At 38.1% G+C, this 26,427-nt stretch overlaps 1 protein-coding gene across 7 annotated transcripts in view; it reads right to left on the minus strand.

Moving 5' to 3' along the window:
* The window catches only part of LOC113080949 (pericentriolar material 1 protein-like), a 32,866-nt gene extending 6,439 nt beyond the window's left edge, over positions 1–26,427 (minus strand). For 2 of the 7 annotated variants that reach the window (XM_026253021.1, XM_026253015.1), the window contains exons 1-26: positions 26,284–26,427; positions 23,233–23,350; positions 20,218–20,463; positions 19,648–19,947; positions 17,238–17,408; positions 15,910–16,029; positions 13,222–13,399; positions 13,033–13,142; positions 10,523–10,769; positions 10,222–10,372; positions 9,915–10,109; positions 7,863–8,026; positions 6,834–7,069; positions 6,330–6,448; positions 6,066–6,195; positions 5,786–5,947; positions 4,680–4,843; positions 4,388–4,573; positions 4,054–4,303; positions 3,062–3,207; positions 2,545–2,720; positions 2,260–2,386; positions 1,765–2,117; positions 1,484–1,651; positions 1,120–1,176; positions 140–312 (exon numbers count right to left, since the gene is read on the minus strand). In XM_026253021.1, coding sequence (XP_026108806.1) covers positions 140–312; positions 1,120–1,176; positions 1,484–1,651; positions 1,765–2,117; positions 2,260–2,386; positions 2,545–2,720; positions 3,062–3,207; positions 4,054–4,303; positions 4,388–4,573; positions 4,680–4,843; positions 5,786–5,947; positions 6,066–6,195; positions 6,330–6,448; positions 6,834–7,069; positions 7,863–8,026; positions 9,915–10,109; positions 10,222–10,372; positions 10,523–10,769; positions 13,033–13,142; positions 13,222–13,399; positions 15,910–16,029; positions 17,238–17,408; positions 19,648–19,947; positions 20,218–20,463; positions 23,233–23,337 — 4,434 coding nt within the window. In that variant the 5' untranslated portion in view covers positions 23,338–23,350; positions 26,284–26,427. The remainder of the gene's footprint in view (positions 1–139; positions 313–1,119; positions 1,177–1,483; positions 1,652–1,764; positions 2,118–2,259; positions 2,387–2,544; positions 2,721–3,061; positions 3,208–4,053; positions 4,304–4,387; positions 4,574–4,679; positions 4,844–5,785; positions 5,948–6,065; positions 6,196–6,329; positions 6,449–6,833; positions 7,070–7,862; positions 8,027–9,914; positions 10,110–10,221; positions 10,373–10,522; positions 10,770–13,032; positions 13,143–13,221; positions 13,400–15,909; positions 16,030–17,237; positions 17,409–19,647; positions 19,948–20,217; positions 20,464–23,232; positions 23,351–26,283) is intronic. The other 5 variants (XM_026253018.1, XM_026253017.1, XM_026253016.1 and 2 more) reach the window with 5 other exon arrangements.

Raw genomic sequence — 26,427 nt, forward strand, 5'->3', positions numbered from 1 at the left:
CACATTTTTTCATTTTTTCCAGAGTCCATTTTGTAGACTTTCTCCATATTTAATGCAGAAATCGTGGAAAACCATCCAGTCTCTACAGGGGCCTGTTATGTCTGTAAAAGTGTGCAGTTTTGATTGTTGTGTACTGTACCTGTAGTGAGTAGAGTGCCCTCTGGCGCAGGTAGTCTGTATTGAGCAGCTGAAGCTCATGGAAAAGCTCGATGAGGAAGTGAGGGCGAGACTCATTCTGAGAGATCAGAGTTGCCACCTCAGAGTAGATCGTCTCTCTCAGCGCCTCAAACAGAGAGAAATCACTGCTCACGTCTACAGAAAAGAATACACACAGAACAAAATGAAAAATGAACAGGCAATCTACTGAAACTCTTCAAGCATGTTGGGAGTAGATCAAACAACTGCTGTATGTGCAAACTAATTATACAAACAAACAAAAAAATATTTGTGGAAGACATTTTACATAGCAAGACCTTGAGTACTGAACTTCACACAATTATTAAAAACACTGTGCTCACTTAACAATTAAGACAACTTAAGAGATGTTTTTGTGTTAAACCACGCTCAGATCTGTGACTTCAACTCAAAGGCAAAGGTATAAATCCTGGACCCTGGACCACAAAACCAGTCACACGGGTAAATTTTTACAAAATTTGAGATTTATTCATCACCTGAAAGCTGAATAAATAAGTTTATTAGGATAGGACAATATCAATAACTATTTGAAAATCTGGAATCCGAGGGTGCAAAAAATCGAAATACTGAGAAAATCACTTTTAAAGTTTTCCAAATGAAGTTCTTAGCATTGCATATTACTAATCAATAATAAAGTTTTGATATATTTACAACTGGAAATTTACAAAATATCTTTACTTAATAACCTAATGATTTCTGGCATAAAAGAAAAATAGATAATTTTGACCCATATAATGTTATTTTGGCTATTGCTAAAATTATACCTCAGTGACTTAAGACTGGTTTTGTGGGCCAGCGTTACATATTAGTTCTTAGTACTACCTTATGCATGTGGATGCAGTTTAAAAAAAAGGAGATAAAAAAAAAAAAAGAAAATGTTGACAAGTATTTAGCAGGTCAAACAGCTGGTGAACATGGAGTTACCTGGGACTTCAGTGCATGCAATTCTGTTAGAGAGAAAAGGTGTTCTCCAAGCATATGCTGTGAAGAAACCAAAAACAAAACCCAAAATGAAATGTGAACAAAAATAGAAAGAAATAAAAATAAATGAAACTGGTGAGTAACACTATAAAATACAAGGGAATGGAGACATAAGAGGTTTAAATGATGTTTAAATGAAATAAGAATGGAGGAAATTGCGTTTTCTTTTTATAATGTTATAGCAGATGCTTCTCTGATTGAAGAACATAACATAGACTATATAACAAGGCTGTTCTCATTGTTCTACACATTGATCTGTTTAGTTTTATCCAGTGTTATCTGTAGCAGAATCAATGAAAAGGCATACCAGATGAAAGGTCATTTGGTTTGCTGTTCTTAGCCTTGCTGTCCAGTTTCTCCTGGGTCAGTTTGTCTAGCAGACCCTGGTTGAGATCTTTGTATTTGACCTGAGAGGAGCGCTCTCTGTCCTGGTCAAAGTGAGAGTCACTTGAAACACTGTCACTGTCCACAGATGCTGAAAGTGAGAAAGACAAAACTGAACTCCATTTGACTGAATTGTGGGATTTCTAACCTAAATATTAAATAAAACATTTTTATGTGCTATTAAGCTGTATTTAATACACACACCTGTGTTCTTCCGTCCCCTGCCTCTCCTGCGGCGGCTCTTTGTGTTGGGGGTCTTGTCTCTCGAGGCCAGGCTGGCCTGTGCTGCAGCCTTGCGCCCTGCTCTGAAGCTCTTGGTGACAGTGGTTGGATCTACCCTATCTGGAAGGCTGCTCATTGATTCCTGGGAGTCAGGTATGTAAGAAAGATCCTGGGTAGTGGAAGGGTGAGGGATAGGAGAGGAGGAAGGAGAGTTCTGCTCTATCTGACTTGAATGGTCTGAGGGGAGGGTGGTTCTCTGACCAGAGCGATTCAGAGAGGAGTTAAACCAGCTAGAGTTATTAGCGTTGGCCACGGTATCAGGCTGAGATGGAAACCTATAAAGGGAGGGAAATAAATTACAGAAGGCATGGTTCAGTTCCTTTTTGTTATAGGTTATTCTTGCATTTTAACCTGACTGTGTTTAATATAATCATGATTATATCACCTTAATACAAAATACAGTAAAAACGTTTCTACCGTTTCTCTGTGTTGTTGAGTGGAGATCTCTGCAGCGGAGGGGGGAAACTCATGTATTCCGTTTTGAGGGATATGTTTGGATCATGTTGTTGATCTGAACCGGCCTGGTTCTGCTGGAAATCTCCTGCTGAGGAGGGAAACAAGGGACTGAAATTAAAGCCTAAAGGCAGAAAAGAAAAGTGAAAGAAAAAGGTTAGAAGTTAATTAAAATCGTTTTTTTTTTTTTTTTTTTTTTTTTAGGTTATTTCACTATTTGAATGAGTTACAGACAGATAATAGACTTGCCAGTAGGGAAAGGAGAGAAGTTTGGCAGTCCAGGCATTCTTAGTGTATTGACAGGTGGGAAGTTTACGAATAGAGAAGATGATGCAGAATCACACGCAACATTCTGATTTTGCTGTTGTCCTGTCAATGCAGGATTCTGCTGCTGCCACAACAGATCATTCAGAACCTGTTTCAATCTGCCCAAAAAAAAAAAGTTATAACAGTTATATAATTATAACATATGAAACCATACCTGCACTACCATCCAAAATTTTGGGGTCAGTAATAAATACATTCTCAAAAGAGACAATGTTCTTTATATCATATTTTTAAACATTAAAATAGAAAATAGTTTTTTTATTACTGTTTTTGCTATATTCTTTAATTAAATGCAGACTTTTGTAAGTTAAAAAGAATCTGACGCCAAACTTTTCAACTGTAGAGCATCTACATTAAATGCCTAATTTCTTACACTTAATATCTGACATAGATCCATTCTTCTGATTGATATTTAGATTGTTAAAGTCTAAAGACATACCGATTGACATTGTTCTGCTGCCAAGCCAGTTGTGTATAACACTGGTTTAGTTGGTGCATGATGAGAGGGATTTGAGGAGAGGTCACATTATTGGGCACAACACCACAGGGACCTGTGAGCAGATCCTGCAGCATGTATGAGAGAGTCTAGAGATGAGAGTGGGGAATAGAAAGGCTGTTAGTAAGGAAAAAAAACACAGTGGAAAAAAATTGATAAATGAAAATGTTATATTAGGGATGCACTGACTCAAAATTTCTATACCAATAGCCCATTGTTCAAATGTTATTTTGCTGATAGCGATAGTATTGTTTTCTCTAGAACAAATCTCTCTCAACTAATGCTGTAAACTATACAGGAAACCCTCTGATTTGATAAGTTAATATATTCTTTACAATTGCAAATAAGGCAGTTTCTTTGTGACAGATTTATTCAAACATACATATATATATATATATATAATTAACAGTAAATAAGCTTAGTGTTTGTGTAGCTAACTAACCAACAGTGAACACTGGATAACTTATCTGATGTAAATGCAATGTTAAGTAACAAAGATAACAAGCGGTTTTCCTGATGCCTTTCAACGGTCGAAACACTGATCGGGTGATTGCATGAGACACGATACATTTTGGAAGGTTGTTCTGAATCTTTCAACATATCTTCTGATGTTCATTTACATCACATGCTATCAGTTGTATAAGAGACTCGTGCTGCCACTTGAACCGAGGTTTGGAATTGTAAAATTGTTCTCAATGTTTTGGCAGATAGACACTGTCTGATGCCGATTTGGTAGACAAAATGGCAGCTCAAGCGAGGTGGTATTAAAAAAAGTAATGTGTCAAATTTCTCAGCCCTAAATTCTTCACAAGAGACAACTGCAGTCCTACACATTTCTTCAACCACTTTTTGATTGTCAAAATATATTTGGCTGTGATCTTTAGCTGTTTTTAATCAATCAGCCGATACATCCCTAATGTTGCACACTCTCTGACCTGTTGGTCCTGTAGCAAAGTTTGGCACATGGTAGTGCTGAAGTTGAGCTGTTTCTGAAGGTGTGTGATCTGCTCCTGCCAGTGTGCTGGTGCATCACCCTCAGAAGGAGACAGATCAGCCGCCCATCGTAGATTCTCCTGCCGTTTGGATTTATTGGAACTTCCTCTTTCATTCTGTGGATGCTGACGAGGACGACCTCTTGATCCACCGGGGGAAGGACTTCTGTTAATTTCCCTTCGAATTTTCAGACTTTAGAATTAAAAAGACAGTTGATAATTGATGGGTTTGATGTATAGTTAAATTGTATAGCTAATTGTGTGCCTATGTATTTACCCATCTCTGTTATTCCTGCTATAGTTGTGTTGTTTTTGTTTGCAAGCATGCATCTCATTGGTGGAACTGGACTCCTCTCCCTCATCATGTTCAATGTCAATATTTTCCTCAGCCCCCACCTCAGAGTAATCATCATCATCATCACCAAGGGGACACTGTGTCGAACCACCCCAGGTGGCCACAGTTCTGATGGAAAAATTATAATTAGCACCTTAAAAATTAAATCCTCCTAGCATATTTATAAAAGAAATTTTTAAACTCTAAGCCATGAGTTGTCAAAGCCATGTATCACCTTTCATCACGGCTGTACGACTGGGTCTCATGTGTATCACTCCTGAATGGAGAATCGTTGATTGTGTTTCTCCTCTGCTGCTCTGCCATCAGACTCTCCAAATGTTTCCGCCTCTGTCTCAACTCCTCACGCAACATCTGATGCCTTCGCATCTCCGACCAGAGCTAATACAAATAAAACATTTCAACTTGGGCTTCTTTCCCTTTCTGCAAACAGATCCCAATAACTTACTCAACCTCATGTAGATATTTTTAAAGAAACCCAAAGGATTTGTGTCCCTCTAATTAAATCTATATGTATATATAGTACATGGAAGATCAAATGTACTTGATTGACATTCAAAAACCAGTGAGGTTTGCTCTTGCGTGTCACACAGGTAAGACTGAGCTGCCATTGATTATATCTGATGTGCACTGGTCAATAATTTTATGCAAGTAAATTTGAAAGTGAAAAAAGTTGTGACATTTGCCAAGTATGGTAACCAATACTCGGAATTTGTGCTCTGCATTTAACCCATCCAAGTGCACACACACAGCAGTGAGTAGGGAACAAACACACACACACACACAAACACACACACACACACCATGAACACACCCGAAGGAGTGTGCAGCTATATTTTCCAGCACTCGGGGAGCAATTGGGGGTTCTGTGCCATGCTCAAGGGCACTTCAGCCATGAGAGTGCTGCTCATTCGAACCCCTCCACCTACAAATCCTGTACCCCTTTGGGTTACAAGTCCAACTCTGTAACCATTAGGCCACAACTGCCCCAAACTAATTTAATCTGTTCATCATATAAAGCAACTGTGTCTTCAGAAGTGTTTTTTTATGTTTTATTCAAATTGATTATTTTGATTTCTTTATGAACATTTCAAATCTTAAATATTTTGGTGAAATGGACTTTCTGTCGAGGGACAGAAATCTCTCTGGTATCATTAAAAATGTTTTACTTTGTGTTTCAAAGACAAACAAAAGTCTCATAGGTTTGGAATGACATGAGGGTAAGTAAAATATGACAATTACCATTTTTGGGTGAATTATACCTTGAAAACTCCACCTCATATATAAAAGGAAGCAAAACTGGTATTTTGATTACACACTTACCTCATTGTCAGTGACAGTAACTGGAGGAGGCTCAGTAGTGGGTTTGAGGCCACTAGTGTTGGCTTTAGTTGAGGAAGAGGAGTGTAACGGTACAGTAGCAGGAGTAGAGGCTGCTGCAGGAATCTTCCTCATCTGACCGCTGACACTACTGCTCACAGACGACTGACAGAACACAATGTGATCAAATAAATTAAGACTCCATCTCAGTAGTTGTTTGTGTATATGATAGTTACCAACTGTACATTGTGTTTTTAAAAAAAAGTGCAGATGTCTGAAGTACCTGAAGGTCAGGACAGACCCATTGTAAGTCTTGTATCTTGCCCTGAATCTCCATCAGTCTCTGTCTCTCTTCATGGAGCTGCTTTAGCTCTTGCTGCTGCTGCTTGAGTTTCTCCTCATACAATTTTTCTCTGAAAAACAGGTATTATACATACACAGTACATTTGTAAAACATGATATTAAACAAAGCATGTTTACAAACAACACATCATGAACTATAAATGCAAGCAGAGATCTAATTTCCATATGAGGAACACAAACAAACCTGGACTTTTCAGAAAGGACGATGTCTCTCTGGATTTTGGGAGCTGTTGCTCGGGTGTTATTGGGTTGTTGCTTCAAACCCTCATCCTCATTAGCTGTAGTACCATCTGTATCATCACTCTACAATAACAATAACAGATCCAGAGAACATGTTTGCTTATACAAGCTACACTCATAACATATTTGCATTGACATATAAATGTATGCAATTAGCAGATGCTTTTATCCAAAACAACTTACAAAAGGGCCAGGAATGTTCATTGTATACATTGCCAGGTTTAATAAGAGACAACTGGATTAGGAAGCAAGCTAGAGAAGACTTCTTTTTTGTGTTTGTGTAAGTGCATTGATTTAAGTGAATAGGGAGGTTAAGTGCTTGCAGAAAAGGTGTGTTTTAGCAGCTTCTTGACAGAAGTGATGGTCTCAGCAGTTTGGTTTGAGATTGGCAGCTCTGCATTATGAATGACCATAACTTCAAATTACCCCCGTGACTCCAGACTCTCACCTGCACCATGGCCACCAGTTCTTGAAGTTGTCTGAGTTTCTGTTTGGCAGTTTGAAGACGTTGGACTTTCTCAGCATAATCTGCGTCACCAACTAGACTGCTTCTACGACTGGACCCTGAACCGTCACTGCCTCTGCCTCCTTGTCCTCCTCTTGCCCCGTCATCATCCTCCTGTGCCTCATCATCATCTTCATCTTTATCACCATCGTAAGGCCTGTCCCGGCTGAACTGGCATTCTAATATGATAATGCAAAACAATTTAAAATAAATAAATTGTGAAGAGCCACTTTGAGTCTTTCAACCACTCTCTCCGAAAACTGTATGCCTTCTATACGGCTGTATATATATATATATATATATATATTTGAACGTGTGTGTAAAATAGTTATCGGTCTGGCGACAAAAAAAAATGCACTAGCCAAAGGATAGCCAAGGTGTGCATAAAGGGTTGTTTGCGGGAGGTCCGTGAATCATTTTATTCTCCTAAATCCCGCACATGCGAGAGTGTCTACCCGCCTGTACCCGCACTAGCCCATCAAGTGTTGTCCCATGCTGTACTCTGTTGTGTCCCGTGGGTCTCACGGTAGTCCAGTGGGAGTGCAGGTCTCTAGTTGATAATTTTGTTAGCACAGAATGTTTTTATTTTTTATTTTAGATTACCATATTTTCGGACTTTGTCAAAATTAATTTGACATGAACCAAGAGAAAACATGACCGTCTACAGCCGTGAGAGGGCGCTCTATGCTGCTCAGTGCTCCTGTAGTCTACACTGAGCAGCACATAGCCCCCCCTCGCAGCTGTAGACGGTCATGTTTTCTCTTGGTTCTTGGGTCTAAATAAATGCGATTTATAGTCCAATTATATGTTTTTTTTCCTCATCATGACGTATTTTTGGACTGATGCAACTTATACTCAGGTGCGACTTATAGTCCGAAAAATACGGTAATAACTCTGTAAAAAGACTGACTATGTTGACAGAAACTGCACAATGGTGAATATTTATAGATTTGAAAGATTGCAAGGTCTGACCTATGACTGAAGGGACGTTGAGACTGTGGAGATTGGCTGTGGAGCGGTTATTGATTTCACATTCTGTGTTCAGATGGCCATCTCTATTATTGGAGGCACCATGAGCTTTTGTCAAACTGTTTATGTCCATCCAGTTACTTGGAGTCTGTGCTTGGGCTGGATTTCTAAAAAAAAAAAAAAAAAGGATAGTTAGTTACTTTCCCTTTCCTTCAATTCTCAGGACAATTCTCACAGAAACAGAGGCAACATTGTATCCTTTAAATCACACAAATCACAAATCACCTTTGAATCACCCACACTGAAATGCGACAGGAAATGTTTTGGCATGTTACCTGACCTAATTTTACATTTAAAAGAGAAGACTATTTCATATGAATGTAAAGAGTTGAGAATAAAAATATGCACGTAACGGTAAATAGGAAACGTGCGGCTCTTAAAGTAACAGTTGGTTATTTTCCTGCTGCCGCTGTGTGGAGTGATTAACCAAACAACAAAAGACAAATTCAAAATCAGACACTACTCTTGAGTGAAGGATTTTTGTAGCTTTAATAAGAAACAAAAGTTTAACTCTTACAGTGAAGACATTTTACATTTGAATATTAAAGGGGGGGGTGAAATGCTATTTCATCCATACTGAGTTTTTTACACTGTTAAAGAGTTTGATTCCCATGCTAAACATGGACAAAGTTTCAAAAATTAAGTTGTACGTTTGAAGGAGTATTTTTGTTCCCAAAATACTCCTTCCGGTTTGTCACAAGTTTCGGAAAGTTTTTTTCGAGTATGGCTCTGTGTGACGTTAGATGGAGTGGAATTTCCTTATATGGGTCCTGAGGACACTTCTGCCGGAAGAGCGCGTGCTCCCGTATAGCAGAGCACTGAGAGCACAACAGACTTCACTGATCAGAGCGAGAGCGTCGTGAAATGTCACAAAAGGAGTGTGTTTTTGGTTGCCAGGGCAAGACAACCCTGCACAGATTACCAAAAAAAACAGCATTAAGGGACCAGTGGATGGAGTTTATTTTTACAGAGCATCAACGGAGTTGTGCAAGTGTTTGTGTTTGTTCCCTGCATTTCTAAAATGCTTGTTTTACAAACAAGGCCCAGTTTGACGATGGATTTGCGCATCGTTTTTTTCTTAAGGATGATGTAATCCCAACGAAAAAGGGTCACGATAGTGTGTTGGAACCACAGGCGGTGAGTAAAACTGCTCTGCCTCTTTGTTAGTGCGTCCGCCTCCCATGCCGGAGACCCGGGTTCGAGCCCCGCTCGGAGCGAGTCGTTGCTGCTGCTGCTCTTGTTCAGTTTCAGCCTCTGGATCTGATTCTGGATCATAAATAAACGGCTGAATCTGACTGTTAGCCATGGTTTGTTTTGGATGATGGTTTTTCCCTCACGGTAATGTCACAGCTTCCAAACGCTCTCAACGCAAAAGCCTACTGGCGCTCGTGATTCTTTAGCTCCGCCCACACGTCACGCCTCCAGCCGGTCGTGTTTTTCCGGGAAAAATCGGTACAGACTATCTTTCTCTTATAAATATAATAAAACTAAAGACTTTTTGGAGTTATGAAGGATGCAGTACTACTCTATAGGTACTCAAGATTAACAGGATATTGAGTGAAAATAAGCATTTTACCTCTCCTTTAATGTCTGTAGTAGGCAGTAAACTGATTTAGATTTTGCTAAAAAAAAAAAAAAATTAAAATCACAGTTTGTTTCAATTGTATCTTTTTATTCTATTGTATTTGTCCTTTGCTTTTTTTTTATTACTGACGGTTTAATAATTTTCAATAATTTTGAGGACTTTTTGTTTGTTTGAAATTCTGCTGGTCTCTACAATGTAGATGTCATAGCAAACCTATTTACAGGAAATAAATATTTGATATATATAACTATCTTTAAATAAATCACTCATAACAATTTTTGATCATATGGCCCCCTCATATGTTAATCATGATTACAATATTGGCCCAAATAATCTTGATTATGATTTTTGCCATAATAGAGCAGCCCTAGTATACACAAAATGTTTATACTCAAGTGACTATTCTGTACCTGATATTGGTGACTGGTACATGGTTCTCCTGCTCTGAATCAAACATGGCCTCGAAGAGTGAACCGTCCTCTGTTTCCTCATCATCCTCCTTCACATTCTCATTTACTGTGTCCACCACCATATCTGATGTCTGTTCATAATACTGAACAAGCTCTCTTAATTCATTCAAACGCTTGTGCACCTCCTTCAGTTTCCTGCATTGAGTGACAAAAAAGACTTCAAACACACTGCACTGCTAAAAGTTAACAATAAAAAACAGAAAGAAAAAAGAAAGAAAGTTAGATCAAATGGGATGAACAGAGTAACCTGAGTTTATCAGCAGGATGGTTATCATTTATCTGTGTGTAAGAGGAGGAAGAGTCCTGCCTCACTGGACGTGGCCCATTTCCCTCTCTACCCAATACAGACGGACGCTGTGACATGCCCATGCGTGCACCACGCTGACTGACACTCTGACCTGAAGAAACAAACACATCATTTAATCAATAAGCATACTTTCCCTCAACTGCATCTATGCATCTAACACAACACCAAATATATTGCAAAAAATTTAAAATTGAATCTTTCTAAAGAGAAGGGGCTGGATGTGGTGTGTAAGGGGGCTTACAGGAACTGTTGTTAAGGGTCTGGTCTCTAAGGGAGTGGAGTTCCTGAAGGATCTTGTCCATGGTCTGCTTTTTGTCCTGTAGCTCCTGTAGTTTGGTGAGTTTAGTGCTGGTGGAAGTTGATGCAGTAGTTAGTGGGGCAGAGGAGGGCAACTGACTCCTGGAATTATGGCTAGTGCGTGATCGGCACACCTCTCTTGAAAGAGAGAGACATTCTGCCTGTCTTCGGTTGTCAGGGACCGTCTGGGACTGAAAGAGAAACGGACATTTAGTAGTTAGTTGTTTTATTTAGGAACAAAAAAAAGTTCCACACTTTTTCAGTGATCATTTTCCAGGACTTTTAAGGACACTGTCAATTCAATTATGGAAAAAATAAAAGACAAGGATCAAGCTCTAAGTAACATAATTTTCTCTCCTGAAGTCTTTAAAAACATACAGTTTATGGCCATGATTTAACTAAAAACATAAGCTCTTTAATATGAGCTCTTAATTCTACATTACAACAAATGGTTTCCAGAACCAGTTTCAGTACCAAAAAAATAATAATAATAAAAAAGGAAACTATAACTATTTGAAAATAAAAATACATTAAATCAGTTCATTATTATTTCTAATAATAAAAATATTAAAGAAAAAAAAAAATAGTGGATTCTGACTAACCTTAAACACCTGATTTCACAGAAAGCGATATAAACATCACAATCCAGACAAAGATGCTGTATACATGCAGCATGAGCATATTTTTGCATCTAAATTAAATTAATGCATTTAGCAGACGCTTTTGTCCAAAGCGACTTACAGTGCATTCAGTCTATACATTTTTACCTATCATGTGTTCCCAGGGAATCGAACCCCCAACCTTATGCTTGATAGCACAATGCTCTACCAATTGAGCTACAGGAACATTAGAATTTATTACATTTTTGTTTGTCTAAGAGGAGCAAATGTCCATGAATACTTTGGGAAGTCTGTGTATCTGTATATACTGCTAGCCCTGTGTAAATTGCTAGAATTATTTTATGGTGTGCTTCGGACTTATCCCTTGATAAAACATGAACAAATACATGGTGAACTACTGTATTTATAACAGTATTTTTATTATCTGACATGGATTTGACAGTAATATTTATTTTCTTAAGCGAAAAAGAACTTCAAATGCAACCAAAGATCTAACACTGCAAACTAAAAAAGGTATTTTAGTTTTACAATGTAAGTGTATAAAAAACTGCAACAAATAAGTCTAGGAATATAAGAAATTCTATATTAATTAAAAAAGGTATTTTAGTTTTACAATATAAGTGTATAAAAAACTGCAACAAATAAGTCTAGGAATATAAAAAATTCTATATTAATCAGATAATCTCTTTACAACAAAACAAGTAAAAAACAAGCTACCGTCTAGGCATAATTATTATTATTAAGAGAGTATTATTACTATATAGAGACTTAGCTAAATCTACTGTAGGCTACAACAGTAGCTTAATATATTGTCAATTTACTCGCCATGGAGATCTTTGAGTGTCTGTGTTTATGATATGACAGTTTTCTCAAATAAAACTAACCAAAAAAAAAAAAAAGTGATGGTTTATGCGTTCGTGTCCTCATATAGTGACACACAGCAGAGACTACAAAACAGCGAGCTCCCGCGCATCTGCACCCGTCTCCCACAGAGATGTAGAATTTGCAGGAGTAATATTTAAATAGTATTTTGCAGTTTAATATTCACAGACACTAGTATATATTCGGCTACAGTATGGAGCCCTGCGCTTAGACTAACACAGAAACGAATGAACGCAGCTGTGGGGACAGAATATACTCTGGAGTCAGTAACTTACTACCGGTACTACAGAGACGCTGGTATCATCACATTTTTTAATTTTCAGCACCGTCTTGGTAGTGAAGTGCCAGTACTCGTGGCATCCCTAGTCGCTGTTTTACTGTCTGGTTGGTCCAGTCTGAAATACTGCTAAACAGCGGACATACTGCTAACCACTGATCTATAATATAGAAGCGGCTTCACTGTCTGTTGGCAGTTTAGAACGTGATGAACGATCCAGTCATATATAGATCAGTGCTGCTAACGCGTTTTCATTTCTTCTTCGCTGCTCTAAACAGAGGTTGCTTGTGGCAACACAGCACATCTTCCTGTCTTTGCAATGCACGTGTAGCGGTTAGGCAAAGCTAACAGTCATAACTAGGTCTTGAAAATGGTATCGAATCGGTATATGGGTTCATGTACTCGCCGATTGCCAGAATTTGTTGTGGTACCGGTGATATTTCTGATACTAGTATCGGAATCGGAACAACTCATATATATATATATATATATATATATATATATATATATATATATATATATATTCAATAACTAATATTTACCATATTACATTTTCAAAGTCTACAGCATGAAAATGTTTTATGTCATGAATTCTAGTCTTTTATTTGTTATATTGCACAGAAAATAAATTATACATAAATGTATAAATATTTGTCTGGTTAGGTGCGTATGTACCTGTGAATCATGGAGCTGGTTATGAAAACGCTGGATAAGATCGTTGAGTTCATCATTGAGCTCTGAGGTAATGCTCCTGCCAGACACACTTCCAGTAGTCTCTGTAACAACTGTAACACATGAACAATGTAAATAAAAATTGAAACAAGTCTAATTTCAAGTAGCATGAAGTAAGTTTGTTCCCCGCACCAGTGTCATCCATCACTGCTATGGCTTGTTCAGCGCTTTGCTGCATGGCCAGTAGTGCTGCCTGACGGCCTTGTAGTGCTCTCAGTTGTTCCTGCTGTTCCAGCATCTTTTTCAGTAGATCATGCTGCTTTCGCATATTCTCTAGCTCTTCTTTCTGCTCTCCACATAACCCATGGCCCTGAGAAGAAGGAAAGAGAAAGATATCATTAGATAAAATTACTACTATCAACCTGTGGAACTATGCAATAGCAACAACATGCTGAGGCTGCAGGTTGTTATAGAGACATTCCAGTCAGCTAAGGCCTAGGCCAACAACAAGGATCACCACCAGCCAAGCTGTCATTTTCAAATATGTATGCAAAGATGTATCTTACATTAGCTCATCTTGTAAACTGATTTTATGCCTTGGGAATAATTTGGTTTTCTGTGATGTATTGAACATTGTTGGTGTGAATTGTACTGATTCGAAGCTGTTACAAATGGCTTGTTTCAACCGAACGGTACAATACAGTTCAGTACAGTACGATTCCGTACAGGTAACCCTGATTAGGCTGGCATTTCCACTACCAATAGTACCTTTACTTGGTAGGTGTGGTGTATGACAAAGTATTGATCGACAATGAACAGAGACAATAAGAAAAACTCTGCCTCTTTTTGTTATTTGTAAGTTTTAATGAACGATAATAGCTATTATAAAAAATATAAGTACAAAATATAAGATGGTCATATAAGAGGAAATAAAGACAAAAGCAAACAGTTCAGTCAATCGTACGCTGCAGCATCGTACTATGTTGAGGTTCAAATTAAATATATAAAGTTAAACATAACTTTGTGGTCTGCCAAAACAATATGACCAGGAATAAATAATGGATTCATGAGGCCTCGAATGCCTGTTAAATATAGCCAACCCAAAATGATCCTTGTATCTCATGTTTAATCACTATAGAGACATCAGAGCCAGCGGCAAATGTCAGAAGGACTAGCTGAGCTAAGGCTGCTCTCAGTGAATACATAAGCACTGAACGCCTGGTGATCGCCTAGAGCTCCGAAATCAGCATAGCAAATTTTCATATAGGCACTATCTTTATAAATAAGCCGCAGATTTAAGTTTTCAACAATTACATTCTCACCTGAAAAACATTTTATTACACAATAACAGTTATATTTAGAAAATTACGTGGGTGTTTGGGCAATGACCTTTCACAAGTCCACAAGAACAGACAAGAACGCATATTGAGAAATGCTTTTGTCTGTGTTAAAATATAAAATACACGGGTTTTTTGTGTGTGTGCACACTCTGCTGTAAATAAGCCCAACATTCATGGAAAGCAAATTGGAACGAGTGAAGGAGAAGCTTATATCACGCAAAAGTGATGATTCTAGTCAACTAATCAACGTTCTGCCATGAGTTTAGCTCTACTCTTTTGGTACCCTTTGCTGTGCTAGGTAACCCAATGGAAGGATACCAAAAAAGTGGGACGGTACAGTTAGCTTTTTTGGTATCATTCACAACTTCTAACAGTGGAAACGGAAAAAATTGCGTACCATATTGTACTGTACTGAACCGTACGGCACAGTGGAAATGAGCCAAAAGATGACATTACCACACAATTTTGAGAACCCTCTACTCACACCCTGCAATATAATCACCACCTGCCAACCTTTTAGTACTATCAGGGTTGGGGGGTGGAGTCGGGGTAAACGGAGGTGATGAGGCTCCATTCACATAAGGTGCACAGAGCATCTGACAGGGTGAGCACGAGGCGTTTTGTACTGAAACTGTAAAACAGGGGTGGCAAATGTCGGTCCTGGAGAGCCACAGCCCAGCAGAGTTTTACTTCTACCCTAATTAAACACAACTGAACAAGCTAATCAAGGTCTGAAGGGTAACTAGAAAGCTACAGACAGGTGAGTTTTATGGTCAGAGAGAATCTTCACTTCCAGCATCATTGGATTTGCAACACAAGACACGAGTCACGGTAGTAGAGGTGGAGCAACTAGTTTATAATCCCACCCACTTTGAAGCAGTACTAACTGCAGTGGAAAAGAAAGCAAGCCGAGCCATATCACACAGTGTAAAAGTGCCATGAAGCTCTCTTTTCCTTTTAAGGCTTGATTGCTTTATCCTCAGTTGAACTCTAATACCAAGGACATTTACTTTCCTGAACACGTTATTAGACTATCGGCGACCTGCAGCAGATAATTAGCCAGTGAGCATCTAAGAATAGTATCGTCTCTGACTAAAGGATAAAAAGAAAGTAAAAGGGCAGCATCTACCAAGAATAACCTGTTGAGCTGCATAAGCTTCAAATATCATCATCAAGCAGTTCCATGGAAATGAGTCAACATCAAATTTCTTCCTGCAGTCTCCTATATCTCACCAAAGCATATTTTAACATGATATATAATCTGTACATACAAATCAATGCTGTGTTGCATTAATGTCACAAATATAAAAAATGAGCCAATTCTATAAAACTAATTCAATAACATTCAATGACAAACTAAGAAAAAGGGTAAAATGAGCTAAATATATAAATATAAAAGAATTCTCCCATCTGTTTAGAAGGTCAGAAGCATAAGCTTACAAAGCATGAGCTCTAGACTGCACCTTGCATGCCCATTACATTCTGATCAATGTTCAGTTCAGGCATCAAGAGCAGAGGAGGGGCCTTTGTGAGTACTCACAGTGGCACTGGAGGCTTCGGAGCGCGGCTCCAGGTTCAAAGATGTGCTCTCAGCCACTGAGCCTGAACCCACTGCAGAGTCCACCGTGGCACCTTCATCATCATCCTCATTTTCCCTCGCCTGTAAAGCGTAGGGAGGAGGGGCAGGGCTCAGAACAGACCCAATTCAGAAGGTGCAGACACTTGCTAATACTGCTACATTTGTGTATTTATACAGAGATTAAAGGCAACAGCTTAATACAAAAGGCCTGGAAAATACGCATTTTATATTGAGCTTTACATAAAAAAAATATTTAAAAAAACACAGCTACTGCAAGTGAGGTCACACTGAAGAACAAAAACAAGCTGAGGGGAAGAAAGATGACATGCCCTAGATTTGGGCTCTACATTTATCAAGCCTATGCCACTAGGAACAAAGCCTAACACTGCACGTGGAATGATTCAGATTATTAAGAGACTGCTGATCAGTTTTGTGCAATCTGACAATAGATCTGTAATCAATTTATCAAAATGAATCTCAGTCTTTTGTAGTTAACGTGTTAATGCTTTATTTTAAAGGAGAGAAAATTATAATGAAATGTGCAATTATTGTTTTCAACAATTTTATGTGGAAGGCACTCAACATATGTACATATATCAACACACCAGGCAATTTTCGGCAGCAATGCACTGTACTCGTTTGACTAAATGCTTCTATACAAATGCAGTTTTAAAACAACAGATTCCATATTTCTCAAACTGAATTACTCTGAAATAAATACAAACACTGAAATATTTAAACCTGCAATTTTCCCCACACTTGGATTTAATCTTGTTTTTTTGTAGCTAATTTGCTGTTGATGTGCTCTGATGGCATTCTTAATAATTTGTGGACAAATTAAGGTGATTCCCTCATGATTGATATTTCATACTTGTTGAGTTTAAATAACCTCTTTTTTCAGAAAAAAATAATAATACGCCATTAAATTTATTCAAAATCATTAACTTTGACAGTCATATTATGGATATTTAGGCAGCAGAGACTAGAACTTGAAGAGTTTTGCAGGTTAGCAGATCACGCTTATTCACAAATAAAGTTTACACTTTAAAAAGCAAAGACATTACATTAGAACTATTGGAAGTTTAAGATAATTAGCATGACAATTTCTTAAGTATGTTAGATGTATAATTATAATACCATCAGCCATTGAAAGCATACAGTGCCTGAAATTGTATTAAATTATATTCCTCTGAACAATTCATACAGCCTAAAAGAAAAGTCATGGTGTATAAATTACATTAAAGTGCATATAAAAAACAGTAACAACAAAAAAATGTTGAAATACTGACCAGCATCTTCTGAAGAAAACGCAGGTAAGACTTCTCCTGTTCTTTCAGGTGAGTGATGAGGAGAGAGAGACGTTCCACATTTGCAGGCACATCGTTCTTTTCCACCAGGTCGTCTCTCATGGATGTGGCCTTTCCAATGTATTCACGAATTTGGACCAGTTTACTGACCACCTGAATGGAGAAATAAGCTGAATGAGTGAACAGAGGTGCTCAAGCATAGAAAGAAAAAAAAATGAACAAATAAAGACAAGCAGACTGAGAAATAGATGGAAAAGATAAAAGGAAATGCAACGAGAAACAGAGAAGAGAAGAGAAAGAGACCAAGGAAGAGCTCTCACATGGACAGTGGCATATTTTTAAACTGGCCTAAATCTGAGCACTCACTGACACATCTGCGCTCCAGTTTTTGCTCAGCAACAACAGGGGGGAATGTTCTAATGAGCGAAGCGAAGGTGCCATCTACTTTTATTATTAAAAAACCAGATCATTCTAAAGCCTTTTACAAACAGTCTCCTTGCTATTCCGAATAACAGTGTTATAATATGTCGTTTTAATTATTTTTGAAACTTGATGGTTTCAGACTAATAAGGGAGAAAACACTTGTTAAGGGTTTAAAAAAAAAAAAATCAAATCTAGATTGTTAATGGTGCATCAAAAAAACCAGACTAAAATATTTCTCATTAGAAAACTATTTTGGAACAAATGAGAAAACATGGCTCCAGACTGTGACCCCTTTTTCTGCCGGTGCGACTAAATTTTGTAAGCGATTGCACTTGGGACAACCACTGCGTTGTGAAACATCCAACGGCAACATTTCAAATGTTAATACATTATTAATTTCAGGGTTTATATAAAACTTTTTCAAGAGGGAATATCAAGCACTTTCCATTGACTTTCAAGCTTTTTACACAACTATTTCCAGCAAAATATACTTTGTAGTAAACAAACACTTGTTCGTTTACCAAAGTACCAATATTAGCAGTACATGGCAGCAGAGGAGCACTTATTGGTTTATGGCGCATTCCAGGCAACCCGTATATTTCCAACCTTCTAGCCGTGAAAGTGCACTTGAACAGCAGTCAAACCCGTTACTTCCCACCCGTGAACTCGTACTAGATCGATGTACTCCGAGTTCCGAGCTCTGACGTCACATAGCCTGCTAAACAACAATGGCAGCCCCTACAGACAATATTGCCTACAGATGCAGTGTTTATAGACGGTTTCATCGGGCGCACGCGCCTGGACCTAAGTTAACTTCCGGTCTGTTGGCTGCAGTGCCTTGCCTTATACAAACGCAGTTAAAGTTAAGGTGATGAGTAGGTCATTCTTTGAATAAACATGAGTAACGTTATGTACTGCACTTTTATTAATAATAATTCCTTACATTTATATGTTTAAATATCAAAGCGAGGCACAGGTGTTTTTATATCGCTGTATTTCTGGAGGAGGACCTGCATGTTTAGTTATATGCCTGATAAAGCAGCGTGTGAGCGTAGCTCTGCTTCGTTTACAGCTGTTACTGGGGAAACCTCTATTTCTCGCGCTTTATGTCTATGCTTTAAAACATCTCCTGCTGGCAAATAATGAATTTGCATATTCATTAAGTCTGCCTGATCCACGCAGCAAACATATTTTGTTTGTTATCAAAAATATCTACTCTAGAGGGACTTGGCTGTTGTCATTTATTCTATTTGGAAGTCTACCGGAAGTTAGGTTAGGTCCACAATACGGGCACGCGCAGTAGCGTTTGTTTATATTGTTGCCGTTGAAACCGTCTATAAGTGGTACACGTTAAAAAAATTGATTTAGGACAATATAACGCTGCAATAAAATTAATAATCTAGCTACAATTCCTTGCGCTCACGAAGTTTGGCAGGACTTGCCTGGAACGCTACAAAATCATGAGTCGTGGTTTGAAGCCGTGACTTATGGGCTCAAAAACCTGTCTGGAACGCAACATTATTAGTCACTAATTTGTACTTTTTGCTTTATATTTTGAAATTATAAAATCAGTATTATAGAACTTCTTCAATTAGCGACTGAATCACACAAAAAGAGTGTTCTTTTTCTAATAATTGAACTTGTCAGTCAGTTCTGTATAATATGACAGAAGAATAATGGTACACCTAATAGATTAGAAAATATTTTCTATGTAAAAATTTGGTTTTGCACGGTACGGTTGTTAAGAAAAGTAAATTCTGCATGCTTCCCATCTTTTCTGTCTACCATCTTTGCTTTACAGTCAAATGTATATTACCAAGAAATGTTATTAGAAACTGCACTTATTAACGCAAAACAATAGTAATTTGTTTTATTAAAAACATCTTTATTTTTAATTCCCAGAAGAGAGTCCTGCAAATGCACATGTACACACATAGAGACATTATAAAGATATTAAACTCTTTATTACCTGACTGCTGTCAATGTTAAGCTCTGCTTTTTCATCCTCTGATGTGAACTGATGGGTACTGTCCAGACTAAAAGGCTCTTTAAACACAGCAGGAACTGGGGCAAACAACTCTTTCCCAGGACTCTGTTTCTTGGGTTCCTTGCCCCGAGGTGTGGAAGAGGTGGATGCAGTGGGCTCTTTGCTTTTGTTAGTGTTGAGGTGAATTGGCAGGAAGTTGAAAGGTTTCTTGGGCTCAGTGGACAGCTGTCTCTGATTGTTGGCTGCAGTGACACGGCCTTGAGAATCACTGCCAATACTTCTCTGTTGGGATGAAAAGTGATCATTTGGTTTACCAAAGAATGTCTCTGATATTTACATTTCCTTTAAAGCTGGCTTGAATTTGAAAGTGATCTATTTGTTAGTGACTATTTGAGTGTAAAGGGCTAGCTTCTGAGGATTTGCTTCAGAACCATTTCCTAAATCCATGCACTTTCAGCCTTGAGACAGTTACAAGTTTAAATCTTCAGTCAGATAACGCAAGTCAAATGAAGCGTGTTAAAAACCTAATCCTGATTATAAAGCACGACTCACCTCATCCAGATCGGTGAAGTTTATGACCTGCCGGAGTCTATCGAGCTCAGCCTGGTCAGGCACAGACATTTGAGTGCTGTACTTCACATGAGGGAAGGAATGGGGTGTACGTGCCCTCCGTCGTCCTGCTCCAGGAGTGGACTCTGGAGAAATGTCATTGGTTAGCCGGCTCTCTGACATAGCAGAAAACTTCTTCCTGTTCTTCTCAGAGGAGCGGTTGGCCTTCTTCTGCTGCATTCCCCAATCCTGAGAGAATGGCAAATCAACATTTACAAACCATAAAATGATAGCACAGTTTAATAAGGTTTTGTTAAAGCTTAATTAATCAATCAACTGCACAACAGCTCTCACATAGGGAGTGCATACATACAGAGCATGAAGAGTCCTAAAATCTGGACTTAATGCCCAATTAGGAAAACTACTGACTCACTAGTCCACTTCTGGACTGTAAACTAGACTAGGGCTGCACGATGTGTCGTTTAAGCATCGATATCGCGATGTACGAATCCACGATAGTCACATCGCAGGATGTGCGATGTAGGCTGTCGTAGTTGATTTGTTATTCATTAACTGTACGGGCCAGCTGCTTCCCGGCCCTTGACAAATGTGATTCGCGGATTAATTGCACAGCTTAACCATCATAGAGTGAAAGTTTATCATTGACAGGACCGAAAACCACATGCAAGTTTAACATGGCAGAGAGAGAGCGCGAGAGAGACAGAGTGAGAGAGTGCGAGAGAGACAGAGTGAGAAATCGAGAGAGACAGAGAGAGAGAGCGCGCGCGAGAGTGACAGAGAGAGAGCGTGCGCGTGTAGGCTGTCGTAGTTGATTTGTTATTCATTAACTTCAGTTGATTTGTTATTCATTAACTGTACGGGCCAGCTGCTTCCAGGCCCTTGACAAATATGTTTCGCGGATTAATTGCACAGCTTAACCATCATAGAGTGAAAATTTATCATTGACAAGACTGAAAACCACATGCAAGTTGGTTGATAATGAATAGTGATCGACCGATGTATCTGTTTACCGATATTTTTCCCGATATTTAAGCATTTTTCCATAATCGGGTATCGGTTTTGTAATATCGGATTCGCCGATTTACGGCGCCATCTTGTGGCCGTTTTGAGATTTCCGCCATTGCAGCCCGGGCGTCTGAGGAGATCAGTCAACAACAACTCAGTGCATAGGTAAATATATGTTCTACTTGGTTTGCTTTAATTAATCAACTTTATTTAACATAACAGACATGCACAAATGAGATCTGAGACATAAATTCCTGATATAGTTAATTTATGCAGCTTGTTTCTAAACAATTGAGACGAACTCATTGAGTCACGTAGTGTAATTCATCATGTCCTTCCCCAATAAAGACGTATCTTTACATGAATTAAATAAAACAGATATGAATGAGTGCATGTTGAAAATAAAAGCGTTGAATTTAATTCTCTATCTGTTGTATTTGCTCACCATTAGTCTAGAAGAGAAAGTTTGTTCATATTGCTTAGCAACTGACAGATGATCTGGAGGCTTAAGCACGGCCACTGAATGAAACTTTTGACAAGATTGTCTTGTTTAAACACCCTAGATTATATTATCATTTACTACATAACAATTATTTCGCTAATACACATATAAATATAGCCTACCGCTTTGTGGAAATTAATTATTTATTATCTCCATACGCGATCGCGGTTGATTAAGTTATAGTCAAACAGCACTTTGTCAGTTGGCATTTCATGATTTAACGTTAGATTAAATTTAGATCATAAAATACCAACTGACAAGTGCTGTTTCTGTTTAACTTTATATAGTCTCGGGGAAAAAAGTTCGTTCATATTGCTCAGCACCTGACTGGGTTGATGATCAGGAAGCCTCAAGCAATTCCACTGAATGAAACTTTTGACAAGATTATCTTGTTTAAACACCCTAGATTATATTATCATTTACTACATAACAATTATTTCGCTAATACACATATAGGCTACATATACCGCTTTGTGGAAATTAATTATTTATTATCTCCATACGCGATCGCGGTTGATTAAGTTATAGTCAAACAGCACTTTGTCAGTTGGCATTTCATGATCTAACGTTAGATTGAATCTAGATCATAAAATGCCAACTGATAAGTGCTGTTTAACTTTATATAGTCTCGGGAAAAAAAGTTCGTTCATATTGCTCAGCACCTGACTGGGTTGATGATCAGAAAGCCTCAAGCACGGCCACTGCATACAATTTTTGAAGGAAGCAGGCTTACTGGGCAGAATGCTGAAAGACTCTGTTTTCTACACTAAAACCTAGTTCTGCTTAACTGGGAGTATTAAGTTACACTACTAAATAGCCCTCCCGCCCCCACCAATATGTTAGAATCATTTTTGTGCTTTATTTTTTTACCTGTTTTTATTTTTTTTTTACCTCATCAAAGCTTTTATTTTAAAACAAAGACACTTAGTAACAGTGCGCTTAAATTTTTTGGACTCAGACCCCTCTATTTATTTGTGTATAAATATAATGCTTTGTTTTTTTGTATGCAAGGAGGGAGTGATTGTTATAAATAAAATGGTTTGTTCAGCTCATTTGTTTTGTAATAATTGTCAGAAACAGAAGTATAACAGTAAATAAATATCGGTTCTGCATATCGGTTATCGGGTACATAAACATTCAAATAATCGGTATCGGTTATAAAAAATCAATATCGGTCGATCACTAATAATGAATAATTATCATCACCAATATAAAGTATAACAACCTACACCTAGGTACAGGTTAATCAGATCTTGAGAGATTTCATGTATTTTATTTCAGTTGATTTCATCTAAGTCTGTGTCTGAAGTCAGTTGTAGTAGTTTTGAGAAGCAACTGGGCAGGATTTGTTGTGAAAACCTGGCAACCCTGATGTGAACACACGTGCTGGAGATATACTTCTAATTACAGGAGCATCTTTACTGATTAGATGTACATGAAAATCGCATTTGATTTTTTGCACAGCCCTAAACAGTGCGATTGATTCATACCATATTATTGAGTCGGTCATCTAAGCTTCCATTGGAGGTGGTCCAGTTGTGCAGCTCCTGCTCATCTGTGCCATCTTCAAACGGCGTTCCGCCCGTCGCCATCATAAACTATCAGAACCTGCAGAAAACAACCAAATCAGCACTTACACAGACCTAACCGAAAGAAATGCACAACCCTTATTCAAAGTCATATACACGGCAGAGCTCGAAGGTGCGACCGCTTTAGTTGCATATGCTCCCAAAATATAATCTGTGTAACCCCAAAATATATTTGGGAGCATTTTGCGACAATTTGCACATAATTGTTGTGGCGTAACCGGTCTTCATTTCCTTGCTAAACGTTTGCGAATTACTACAAGGTATGTGTCTGCTGTGTGCTGATAGCTCCACCATTCTATCTAATGTTACATAACCAATTTAATAGTGATGCACGAAAATGAACATTTTTGGCCCGAAGCCGCACAAAATTAAATACTGGGCCAAAGGCCGAATACAGAACATGGGTTTTCCTAACAACCAGCATTAGCGACCTCTTCTTCTAATCGGGGACATGTAATGCAACACTAAACGGTCTCTCGCTGTCAGTGCTTCGTGCTTATAATGATTTCTACATCTTTATCTGATAGTTTTAAATACTTTCACACTGCCGACACATTTGCTGCATTAGAGCGTGCGTCTATTTGATTGCGTTAGTCGTTAGTTAGCATTATATTAAGGCATATTATTCTGCCTTATTTTGCTTATTTGCGAATAAATTTGGTTGCCGAATATTCTGTGCATCCCTACGAATTAAGCTTCATCTTTACATTCTTAACTTTAATGCATATTTTAGAATGGTTATATTAGCCGTCAAGCACTACCTTTCGGTTTTTGTTTTATTTCAGCCGATCTCTGTTCTGGAATTGCACAAACTGCACTGAAACCATTTTTCAAAATATAATTTGTGTGGAAATAGTCTGTAAACCGCTGTTATCCGAGGCCAGAGTCACTGAAGATGCACACAAAGAAAAGAAAATACTGTAGAAGGCAGAACAAGCTTTCTGATCACTATGGGTGAAATATTCGAAGAAAAATCCTTAATATTCAATTGATAGTGGGGGTTTAAAATTTATGTATTTATGAGGGTAAATGATTGAGAAAAGTTTAAATTACTTTTTTCCTCATCTTGCCTCTGTATATGGCTTATAAAGAATAAAGCAGTGTGTTGCTTTGTTTACAGCGGTAACCAAGGAAACGTTTTATCCCTGCTGTTCCGCCACCTGCTGCAAGAGATTGAATCTGCATTTTCATTCATACTGCCTGCCGTTTCTGATTCCTGCAGATGCTTTATGTAGCATAATTTTACAAAGTTAAAGTCAGACCTGTTTTTTATTCAAATTTTGAAATAATACATTATAATTTGCATCTGAAATTTATTATGTATGCAGCTTCATGACTAAAATGCTGTGGTTGTCTCTAATTTTAAATGACTACTGATACAGACTGTAATAGATAAAATAAATATCTTGTTCATTTACATTCATTTTATTATTATTATTTTATTTTATTTTTTTAAAAGCTATCAGAATCAGCTTACTTGCTTCTGAATTGGCCACTAAAGATCGATGCATCACTAAAAAGAATTGACAGGTCAAGAGTGTGACAAAAAAATCTGGATCAGGTTAAAGCTTTTAATTATTATGAGGATGTTACCAGTCCTTCCGCATAAATTGGCAGTTGTGATGCTCTATAATATTCAGTGGATGTTCCTAAATATTTGTTGGTGCTCCTAACTTCTTGAAGTTGGGAGCACCAGTTCTACAAAGTAAAAAAAAGTTAATTTCAACTCAAGCACCTTATGGCCACACAGCTTCTTGTGACAGTCCCATTTAAGGGGCTGAGGTTTGTTTTGACCAGCTGCCAAGCAACATTTTAACACCCCACACTGAGCATGACAACATTAAACTGAATGAACTGTAACATGAGGTAATTATAAACGTTCCCCACAGTATTACAAATTCTTATAATGTCCTTAGAAAGTATTGTGCCAATACCATGGTGTAGTAATGGTAATACGATGATATTTTGCTATATGCTACTAGTCCACTTACATGATTCTCCTAGGCCTGAGGTATAAAACGAACCAAGTAACTTAAGTTAACGTTTAACACGTCTAAGGGACCATTCGGTTCATTTCCAAAAACACGACGGTCTAATTTGAAACTGTAATCTAAATAGAACTTACTTTTCAAAGCTGAAGTCTGTGCGATTTGTTCTTCGAGAAATGTGAACCTAGGTCTGGTATTGATCTTAAACTGCTCGTTGGGCAGTTGCCCAATCAGCTTTCCGGTTAACTGTCAACACTCGCTTCTCTCTCACAAAGGTGCTTTCACCTGTGCAGATTAAACCGTGCTGATTAAGTTGAGATTAGTTTAAGATATTATAAACTAATGATTAGTTGTCATAAACTGCGTACATCTCTGTCACGGCCATAAAATCCTAGAGCGTGGTAACTGACGGAAACTTATGAGGCGCGTGAAGGTTTTTTGGTGCGTCACCATGGTAACCTCTGGCACGAGCAGACACGAGCCACCGAAATCTAGCTCCCCGCGAAAACTCCCGGCTCAGAAACAAGCCCCGGCACCGTCACAACAACATAGCCAAATATATAAAGCCTGGTTAATATATTTATAATAAAGAAAAGATATTAGAAGCTAAATACCACATTTGTTTAATAGTCTGTTATTTTATTTTAACATACGGGCTTGGTGTTCCTAAACTTGTCCACCTGACACAAAGGCATCTGTTCGCTGCATCACTCTCACATAGTACGAACAATTTCTTCAACCTTCGAGCTCTCCAGATTTAAAATGGTGTCAAAAATAATCAAATGAATGCAAAACTTTCATAATTTAGTGGTAATTCCCTCTGGGATATGAAATAGGTTAATATTTGTTGAAATAACTTTGAATGTTTATAGTGAGGGAGCTAGCAAGCTAACAGAAGTTGAGAGAGAAACAACTGCACGAGCACAGCCAGCAAGCTGTTTTACCGAGTAGCCAGGAAACCTACCTTGAACGTGGATACGGTCTATAACTGGAACATGAAAACAATTCCCATATGAAGTTTATTCAAATCCCAGATAAAGTGTCAATGCGTAGTGTAGTTTCCACTCGGAGTAACCGCATCTCCAGTCGCGGCCATCTTTACCCCATA

This window comes from Carassius auratus, unplaced genomic scaffold (assembly GCF_003368295.1).
Source record: "Carassius auratus strain Wakin unplaced genomic scaffold, ASM336829v1 scaf_tig00032605, whole genome shotgun sequence".
Lineage (NCBI taxonomy): Eukaryota > Metazoa > Chordata > Actinopteri > Cypriniformes > Cyprinidae > Carassius > Carassius auratus.